Genomic DNA, 11,070 nt, shown 5'->3' with positions numbered 1-11,070 from the left:
GCTTTACCAGTTCTTACCTTCACTTTAGTGAGCTGGCCACTATCCGCTATTGTACTTCCAAGATAGACAAAGTCATCAACTTTTTCCTAATCTTTTCCATTAATCACACATCCACCAGTGTTGACAGCATTCTCTGTCTCCATGGTCTTGGGTCTTCTGCACATTCATATGAAGTCCCACTTTAGCAGCTTCTGTTTTTATGGTCCTAAAAAGCCTTTCATTCCATCCAAGTTAGTATCCAATATGTTTGTGTCATCTCAAAATCAAGTCTCTCAGCTTCTCTCTCGCCCAAACAATACCAGTGTCTTTGGCAGCTGCAGTCTATGGCAATGCAGAAGAGAAGTGGGGATAGTATGCAACCTTGCCTTATGCCACTAACAATTTAAACGTTCTGTGTCTCCACTCTGTCCTGCTTCAACCAGCAGATTTGTCCTAGAAATTTTATACTAAATTAAAAATCTTTTTGCTGGAATTCCACAGTGTCTCAGGGGATCTTCCAGAGGGTTTCTCTGTGGACACTATATTAAATGCTTTTCTAAAATCAAGGAAGTTAAAAACCATCTTAGGCCCTGAATACCAGCAGTTCTCAGTAAGTCTTCTCAAGGTGAAAATCTGGTCTGAATATAACCTACCAGATCAAAATCCAGCTGCTGCTTCTCTGAGTACTTCGTCAACAGCAGTTTTCATCCTATTCAAAGTGATAATGCAAAACACTTTTTATTGCCAGGTACAAATAGGTGTGTCACCTCTCTCCAGGTATCCCAAATAAACTGTTCCCCCTTTTTAGGGAATCGATAGATGACACCTCTTCTCCAATCTTTAGGATAGATCTCCTTTTCCCAAACCATCCAGCACATGTAACTCACCATCACTTGCTTTCCAGCTTTTTACATTTCACTTCTGTCTCCTCAAAGCTTGGTGCTTTACCACACTGGAAGGGTCCTCCTGGGTCATCAAGTCCAGGCACTTGCTATTGCAGGCAGCCCCATTAGATAATCCCATTCATAAATGTATCAAGCTCCATCTGAAAACTAACTGATGGCCCCCACTGCTCCTGTTGATTACAGAATGTCACTCCTCTGATGGTTAGAAACCCTCTTCTAATTTCCAGCCTGAACTTATTCATGGCCAGTTTATATCCATTTGTTCTTGTGCCAAGATTGTCCTTTAGCTTAAATAGCTCTTCTCCCTTTCAGGTATTTAACCCTCTGATGTATTTCTACAGAGCAATCATATCCCCTCTCAGCCTTTGTTTTGCTAGACTAAACAAGCCAAGCTCTTTGGATGTGTCTGTGCGGCAACTAGGAGCCAGCCTGGGTAGACAGACTAGGGTTGCCAATTTTGGTTGGATGTATTCCTGGAGGTTACATCATGTGACAATCTTTAATTAAAAAGATTAATCTTGGAGATTCCAGGACAATCCTGGAGGGTTAGCAACCCTAAAACAGACTCGTACTAGTTCCGCTCAAGCTAGTGGGCTAAAAATAGCCATGTGGATGTTGTGACTCAGGTGGCAGCGTGGGCTCTCAAGCCCACTTGATCCCCTTCGGTCCAAGTTTTGGTCACTAGTCCAAGGTGCCGCAATGTCCACGCTGCTATTTTTAGCACACTAGCTTGAGTCCACCTAGCACAAGTCTGTCTTCCCAGGCTGGGAGGTGCACTCGCAGGTGCAGTGTAGACATACTTTGAGACTTTCTTCTGAGCCTCAGCTAAATATTCAGATCAGGGAGCCACAAGGCCCACTTGAATTGAGTCAGTAATCAAGCCCTATTGTAATACTTATCCACATGTGGGAGATTACTGTTACCTTTGTCACTTCCTGACTTGCGTGCTTAACCATGGAACCCTCATGTTCTCTGATTGCCAGCTGTCTTGCACCAATTGCTACTCTTTCACTCCTTGTTCTGTATCAACCATCAACTCCTCTGCCTCTACAGCTTTAGAAGGCAACATAGTGGCTAAAGCTGCACAAAAAAAATCTTGTATTTCAAACAGTTTTCATGAAAAATTACCAAGTGTTGAGACTTTTTAACAAAAAGAATACACTGAACTTTGTGGTGGTCTTCTCCCCCCCTTTTCTAGTGGCACAGTGGAAGAAATGGTGGGAGGAGGAAAAGGGGAAAAAATTGAGGTAAGGTTTTTTTTTTTTTTTTTTTTATCAGAATACTGAAAGAGAAAAATTTCCCCCAAAAAGCCCCTTTGTTAATAGTTTAGAATACAAAATATTGTCCTGCTCTAATAATGACTGATTTGTCCAGCCAGAAGCACAAAGTGATTGTCTCCTGGCTCTATACTCAAACAGAAACTAATTTAGGTTTCAGAAGCATGTAGTTGAATGTTCATATGTAGAATTTGTATGTGAAGTTAATGGTCTTTCTTCAACACTGCATCTTTCATTCATAGTCAGTTTTAAAACTTGGATTCAAACTACAAAGCTATGGAAAACTGTACAGAAACATCTCCCTATTAGTTACCATCTGTTGCCATGGTCCCTAAACTGTGGGGCGCACAGGAACGTTCCGGGGGCTGGAGAATGCGGCAGGGCCCAGGTCAATCCCAATCCCTACATGCTGGTTTTAATCACCAAGTAAAATCCTATACTGCTATAAGGAATCTTTCTTGTGCCTTTTACAGGATCCCAAAACTAATTTTCTCTCTAAAAGGCTTATATAGGTTTATCTCCCTACTTCAAGGGAATGTTGTCAGTCAGTCAATGGCCATATGCTCTACCGTGTCTCTTGTCCTCAGGGTAACTATTAAAATTAGGAATATATAGATGCCCTCCAAACCATCCATTCAGGGAAGAGGATGGGTGGGAGGGAAAGACTCCTAGTGACTGTTGGGGGTAGGTGAGGCCATCGGGTATCAAGACAGAGAGGAGGGAAGGTTAGGAGAAGGGGTAGGAACAACAAATGTAATCAACAAAAGCTATTTCCTGTTTTGCAGTAGCATCTATTGGTTCCACTATACACACAGATAATGAAAAGATGGAGCTTACACTCTATGTATCTAATATCAACCTAATATCACTTTGAACCTTTACTTTTATATTGCTAGGTTTCAGAGTAGCAGCCGTGTTAGTCTGTATCCGCAAAAAGAACAGGAGTACTTGTGGCACCTTAGAGACTAACAAATTTATTTGAGCATAAGCTTTCATGGGCTATAGCCCACTTCTTCAGATGTAGCCCATGAAAGTTTATGCTCAAATAAATTTGTTAGTCTCTAGGGTGCCAAAAGCACTCCTGTTCTTTTTATATTGTGGTTTGTCTGTTGGGACTGTAAGCTTCTCAGGGCATGACTACTGGAAGGGACTCAGATACTACAGTGATGAGGGCAATATAAGAATCTATACGGAATAGACTCTGTTCTTGTGTCTAGATGCAATGCCTAGTGCATAGGGAAAGCTACTGCAATATAAATAAGCCTGAGCTTATTCAAAGAAAATAGAGTGAAAATTCCCTGTATGAATACATTGGCAGTCAAGGAAAGAAAGCAGTATAAATAAGTCGAAACTTTGACATCAAAATACCACAACAAGGTTTCTTTATGCAAACCAGTGCTCTGGATCTGAACACCTTCAAATGTTAGAGAACTTCAGAAGTGGCCTGGAATTTTGGGGCGTATTCTGTCTCTCAAATTGCTTGTTGTAACTTAACAGCCCTGAATTTTAGGCAGTTTGGATTCAGACTCAAATTTTAACATTGGAGTTTCTGAATGTTTGACAAGTCTTATTACATCCACAGTAGGTTCTTCGCAGCGAAGCAATGTTTGTAACTATTAAATAATAAAACTACATTGTTAAAAATGCAAAGGAAGCAATCAAGTTAAGAAACACCAGTGTTAAGGCTGCCCTACACAGTCTTAACTCTGCCCTGTGGGTGAGCATAATGATCCAGTCTTTGCACCCGAGTCTCTGGTGTGATCCAGCTCCTTTTCACCACTTACCCAGCCAGCACAGAATCTTCTTGTGGAGGAGAAAACTCTGATGGAAAGCTGGGCATGATGGGGATATAGAGCAATCAAGGTCAGGCAGAGCAGAGCTATGCCTCGCTGATCCACCACTAATGTGAGTTTCTCTAGGCTTCTCTGACTCATAGACACTGGCTCTGTGGGTGCTCTGCGGCTCAAGCACCCAAGGAAAAAAATAGTGGGTGCTCAGCACCCAGGAGTCAGACCTTGAGTGTGGAATGTGGTGAGTTCTGTGCTGCTACCAACTTCCATCCTTGGGGCAGGGAGTTTGTCTATAAAGAGAGTCAGGGTGCTTAAGATAACAAAAGGTTTGTCATTACATTAACTTAAGGATCAGTAGATGATCCTGAAAGCACTCCCAGGCACTCTAGTTAAAAGAGAGGAAACAAAGGGTAGGAATAAATGGTCCATTTTTAGAATGGAGAGAAATAAATAGTGGTGTCCCAGGAGGGGCTTGTACAGGGACCAGTGTTCTTCAACATATTCATAAATGATCTGGAAAAAGGGGTTAACAGTGAGGTGGCAAAGTTTGCAGATTATACAAAATTACTCAAAATAGTTAAATCCAAAACAGACTGCAAAGAGTTACAAAGGGATCTCACAAAACTGGCTGACTTGGTAACAAAATGACAGATAAAATTCAATGTTAAATGCAAAGAAATGCACATGGCAAAATATAATTCCAACTATATATACAAAATGATGGGGCCTAAATTAGCTGTTACCCGTCAAGAAAGAGATCTTGGAGTCACTTTCAGTACTCTGGAAGCACGATGCTTCCAAGATACTGCAAATTTATAAGAATCCTTCTCATTGTGCCCATATCATCCTGAACTCATCCTCCAACTTCAGAAGAAGTAAAAATTATCTCCAGTCATTGATGGGACAGACGCAACTGAATCATGTAGCTGTCCTTAACATGCATCAAGATAATACCAGGGAACTGGATGTAAATAAGATTGCTGACAGTATCATCCAGAAAGCTACAGTGAGACATAATGTCTTTAAACTGGGATGTTAGTGAAGACACCTTGTAGGTGATTGCAATGATTTTAATATACTGTAATTCATGATAATGTAATTATGTAGTTCATAACAATTTAATCATTAAAATAGTAAAGATATCAATGATAGACATTTAATAACTAGAATATGAAAGAAGTGTATAAATATGCTGAAAATAGCCTCCCCCCCCCCCAACTGGCAGAGTATCCCTCTCAAATATACACACCTCTTCAAAAGCACCCACCGGCAAAAACAAAAACCCTTTTTCCACCTCTGCTCTGAGACATACCAGAACGGGGTTGATGGAGAATCAGGGAACTAGATTTGGCTTTCTGACAGCTTTTCCCCATCCCCTGTGTCAGCACTGCTCAGCTTTTTAATTGAGTAGGACCCCTAACTCATTCATTGTACAGGTTAGACGGTGCTCAGTGAACTTATTTTTGCCCTTGCTGTTCACTGAGCAGGTTCCTGCATCATCCACAACTCTGTCCTTTGCTGGCCCAATTGTGTTCTCATGAGGCCAAAGTAAATTCAAAGTAAATCCATTTGATCATACTTACACAATGGTAATTGCCACTAGACATTGACCAGTGTAATGCAATGATCTGAAGGGCTTTTGTCTCATACATTGCACAGAGACCAACCTGCACACTGAAGGAGGCAGCCAGGCACAGGTCCTGCAGAAAAATATATAACACAGGCCTTAGAACTTTCTCAAAATAATTCCTAGGGCATATCGTTTAGAAAAAACATCCACTCTTGGTTTAAATATTGTCAGTGATGGCAGATTCCCCATGACCCTGGGTAAGCTATTCCAATTACCCTTAGGGCATGGCTACACTCGAAACTCCAAAGCGCTGCTGCGGGAGCGCTCCCGCGGCAGCGCTTTGAAGTGCGAGTGTGGTTGCAGCGCCAGGAGAGAGTTCTCCCAGCGCTGCAGGTACTCCACCTCCCCGAGGAGATTAGCTTACAGCACTGGGGCACTGTTTACACTGGAGCTTTACAGCGCTGTAACTTGCTGCGCTCAGGGAGGTGTTTTTTCACATCCCTGAGCTAGAAAGTTGCAGTGCTGTAAAGCGCCATGTAGCCATAGCCTCACTGTGTGACGGGGAACACACTGGGACTGCAGGGGTTAATTCCTCTCTTTAGGCCAAGGAGGCTCCACCCCTTCGACCCTGCTGGGTATGCTCTGGCTGGAGGCCAGGTATAAAAGGGAGTCGCCCAGTTCATTTGGGGCTGACCACCAGAGAGGAAGGAGGTGTGCTATAGACTCCTGCTGAAGGATCGCTCACACTCCACGACGCAGAGGCCAGCCAGATTGCAGCGACCCAGGACGTCCAGGCTCCAGATGCCACAGAGGGAGGAGAGCCCAAGGGGACCACGAGACCACAAGCTGCAGAGAAGTGGATAGGAAGTAACCCAGGGAGGCTTTGCAGGGAGGTGGTTGGAAACCAGCTCGTTGTATTTTGGCTGGATCCCCACCGAGCTGCTGGCGGGCAACCCCACCACCGACAGGGCCCTGGCTTGGCACCCCCTATCCTGGCTGCCGCCCACCTGGCTGCTAGGCCGCACAGCCCTGATAGAGAGGGCAGATAGAGTGACTTTGGCTGTTAGGACACATCACTCTGAGACAAGAGGGGTTGCGCAGACTTGTCCACTGGCCTCTAATGACCCCATGCCCCATCCCAAAAATGGACGGGGCATGTATGACCCACAACACTCTTTTAAAAAATATATGCCTTATTTCCAGTCTGAATTGTCTAGCTTCAACTTCCAGCCATTTGAGCATGTTATACCTTTCTCTTCTAGAGAATATTTATTAAATATTTGTTCCCCATGGAGATATTTATAGACTATAATCAAGTCACCCCTTCTCTTTGTTAAGCTAAATAGATTGAGCTCCTTAAACCTTTTAGTAATAGGCTTGTTTTCTAATCCTTTACACATGCTCAGGGCTCTTCTCTGAACCCTCTCAAATTTATTAATATCCTTCTTGAATTGTGGACACCAGAACTGAACACAGTATTCCAGCAGTGGTTGCACCTGTGCCAAATAGAGGTAAAATAACCTCTCTACTCCTACTTGAGATTCCCCTTGTTTATGCCTCCCAAGATCACATTAGCCCTTTTGACCAAAGAATCACACTAGGAGCTCATGTTCATCCCCCACAACCTCCAAACCTTTTAAGTCACTGCTTCCCAGAATAGTCCTCCATCCTGTAAGTAGGGCCTACATTCTTTGTACCTAAATATATACCTTTATATTTAGCCATATTAAAATGCATAGTTTGTTTGTGGCCATTTTACCGCGTCATCCAGAACACTCTGTATGAGTGACTTGTCCTCTTCATTATTTACCAATCCCCCAATTTTTGTCAGTGATGATTTTGTGTTTTCTTCCAAGTCATTAATAAAAAGGTTAAATAATGTAAGACCAAGAACAAATCCCAGTGGGATTCCACTAGAAACACTGTTCAATGATGATTCCATGTTTACAATTACATTTTGAGACCTTTCCAGATTTTAATCTATTTAATATGTGCCATGTTAATTTTATATCTAGGTTTTTTTTAATCAAAATGTGTAGTATCAAGTCAAATATCTTACAGAAGTCTAAATATATTATATCAACATGTTTACATTGTAATCTCTTCAAAGAAAGTATCAAGTTAGTTTGATGGGGTCTACTTTCCATAGTCCTTGTGTATTAGTACTAATTATATTAGCCTCATTTAAATTCTTTATTAATCAAGTCCCATATCAGCCTCTCCATTATCTTGCCCAGAATTGATGTCAGACTAACAGGCCTACAACTGGACTCCCTCTCCTTTGGCTTGGACATAGGACTAGGAGAGTAAATATAAAATGTGTATATTACAAGTTGCATTGGAATATCTCATTAAAACACTGCCTAAAACAAACCAAACATGTTTACATTAAAAAGGATTTCTATTGCAACTGACTGTAGTTACTGAGAACAGTTATATTGAACTTTTAAACCTTATCTATTAAATACAGCAATAAACGTCACTCCCTTTTATTTACGTTCTTCATGCTATTCAAAACTCACTCAGTTAAATAGGTGGGTGGCTGATTAATTAATAAACTACAAAATGTATGCCTACTACAATATTTATATAATAGTCAATTAAGACAGCATTGTCTGTGAACACAGCATATGCCGTTTGGCTTCTAAAGTGAGTACATCCAGCATCCAAATTGCATTGGCAGTTTTGCACATGCTCTGTTTGCCATAGTGAATCCTCATTCACTCATTGAGATTTCTGTTTGTTTAAAGCCAGCATTCTTGTTGCTGATGCTGGGTGATCTGCAGTGTCTTTCTCAGGCCTGATCATAGACAGCTTGCCCTCTTAAGCTAGTGTTTTTTCAAGACCTAAAAGCTCAATTAGATCATTTCTGGAGACGTCTTTTTAACAGGGTCCTTAACTAACAGAATATACCATTCTCATTATGTGAGTGACAATGTCTTTGCCTTGACAACAATCTGCAGCCGTAAAGCAAATTTAATTATCAAACAAGAAGATTGGTGACAGCTATCATTGCATATATTGTTTACTATAATATATGGGATTCTTCCCTGGAAACCACGGAGATGGTATTTGCCTGGTCTAACAGTAAATAATGAGATAGACCACAATGGATTTTAGTACCTCATCGGTCTTTGATCAGCACAAAGGTAAGTCACTTGCTACTAATTTCAAAAGCAATTGGTCCCAGCATGCCTGTTGAAATTGTATGGTTTTGGCTGGTAAATCAATGCCTCATATTTTATGGTGGAGGTCTGGTCTAATGTGAATTTCTTATATGTTTATCATATGTTGCTTCACTGTGTCTGTACAAAAGGGACCTTCTTCCATCAGTGTTAAGGACAGATATTTCTGCCTACTAGTATTGCTTTAAAAATAAAGCAATGAATTCATCAGGAAGAATGACAGCATTTTTTTTTAAGGTCAGCTATGAGATTTGTATATACAACAGTTGTTACCACATTTTTAACTGGTTCTAGTTTAATGTATTTGACTTGTACAAAACTAAGTGCCCATTTTCCTAATTAAATTAATGAATTTTTGAATTATAAGCCGTATATAGTAAAAGAAATACACACTGACAAGTGATTTATCTTCAGGAAATCTTTAGATGTACTGCACAAATATTACGGTGTCTTAACATAAGATATCTAAAATAAGCCCTAACGCAATGATACATTTTCTACAGGAATAGGTTGCTATGGAAATATAGATGGATCTTAGTTATCTATTTTGTAGTTAGATTATTTGAATGTTATTTGTTGGGGTGGGGGCTATGATGTATCTAATATAATTTACATCCTTTCTTGCTTAATTCACTAAAATTCTATATTCTCTATATTCCCCTTTATTCACAAAGCAGAAAATTTTCATTGTTTAAACTGTTACATCAAATCTCTGTCCATTTACAAAGCCCCAAAATGACTTATGTACAATCTTCCCAGTCACCAGTATGCACCTGCAAGGTGTACATGCTGATAAAGCAGAGTTGGCCCTAAAACAAAAGGTTGTGGCTTGCTGCGTATGTGAAAAGGCTAACATCAAAATTCTTCAAAATGCAAGTGGTACACCAAGAATACTGCTTGTTTAGTCTCTTTAACACATCAGCATCCCATTCTGGTATTTGTGAATAAATTGATATAAATCAGATACATATGCATCAAGTTGCAATGGGAATCAGTGACTGTGCAAAACCCAGTTTTGTCACGGTCATTTTCTGGATCCATTTTGATTTGAGTTTTTCTCTTAAAGTGTTCTATAGGATTAGAGCATAAGAACGGCCATACTCGGTCAGACCAAAGGTCAATCTAGCTGAGTATCTTGTATTCCGACAGTGGCCAATACCAGGTGCCCCAGAGGGAATGAACAGGAAATCATCGAGTGATCCTTTCCCTGTCGCTCATTCCCAGCTTCTGGCAAACTGAGGGTAAGGACACCATCCCTACCCATCATGGCTAATAGCCATTGATAGACCTATCCTCCATGAATTTATCTAGTTCTTTTTTTGAACTCTGTTATAGTCTTGGCCTTCACAACATCCTCTGGCAAACAGTTCAACAGGTTGACTGTGCGTTGTGTTAAGAAATACTTCCTTTTGTTTGTTTTAAACCTGCTGCCTATTAATTTCATTTGATGACCCCTAGTTCTTGTGTTATGAGAATGAGTAAATAGCAATTCCTTATTTACTTTCTCCACACCAGTCACAATTTTATAGACCTCGATCATATTCCCCCCTTAGTCGTCTCTTTTCCAAGCTGAAAAATCCCAGTCTTATTAATCTCTCCTCATACGGCAGCCGTTCCATACCCCTAATAATTTTTGTTGCCCTTTTCTGAACCTTTTCCAATTCCAATATATCTTTTTTTGAGATGGGGTGACCACATCTGCATGCAGTATTCAAGTACCATGGATTTATATAGAGGCAATATGATATTTTCTGTCTGATCATCTATCGCTTTCTTGATGATTCCCAACATTCTGTTTGCTTTTTTGACTGCCGCTGCACATTCAGTGGCTGTTTTCAGAGAACTATCCACAATGACGCCAAGATCTCTTTCTTGAGTGGTAACAGCTAATTTAGATCCCATCATTTTATAGTATAGTTGGGATTATGTTTTCCAATGTGCATTACTTTGCATTTATCAACACTAAATTTCATCTGCCATTTTGTTGCCCAGTCACCTAGTTTTGAGAGCTCAGGAGGCTGGACACAGAATATCTGTAGTAGCTAAGATAAGAGGGAACATCATTTACAATGGACAAGATAACAATGGATAAAATAAGCCTGGAATATAAATGAGGTAAAGAGTAAATTGTGCATGGACAGAGCACGCTGTACAGGGATTGGTTCCTACAAAGTAACCAAGCCAGTCCCAAAACGTGTAATGCAAGGTATAGTAAATGCAGTGTAATGTGGAAGTGTGGAAGAAGTTTGTTTTGTAACTTTGGAGGATTGGTATGCCCTGTACTTCCCCCTACACTTAGCCTGATTAACTCAAGTGTAGTTTGATTGTATGCTAATAAAGAAACCTCGGTGACTAGGTCTGGGA

The 11,070-nt window shown here is 40.7% G+C and overlaps 1 protein-coding gene across 1 annotated transcript in view; it reads left to right on the top strand.

Moving 5' to 3' along the window:
* The first annotated feature begins 8,630 nt into the window (after positions 1 to 8,630).
* Positions 8,631 to 11,070, top strand: part of ANKRD55 (ankyrin repeat domain 55) — a 65,275-nt gene continuing 62,835 nt past the window's right edge. Inside the window, exon 1 of the mRNA XM_026649228.1 lies at positions 8,631 to 8,670. Within this exon, the coding sequence (XP_026505013.1) occupies positions 8,631 to 8,670 (40 nt within the window). The remainder of the gene's footprint in view (positions 8,671 to 11,070) is intronic.

This window comes from Terrapene carolina, unplaced genomic scaffold, assembly GCF_002925995.2.
Source record: "Terrapene carolina triunguis isolate 2854851 unplaced genomic scaffold, T_m_triunguis-2.0 Scaffold69, whole genome shotgun sequence".
NCBI lineage: Eukaryota > Metazoa > Chordata > Testudines > Emydidae > Terrapene > Terrapene triunguis.
This window is presented reverse-complemented; position numbering and strand designations above follow the sequence as displayed.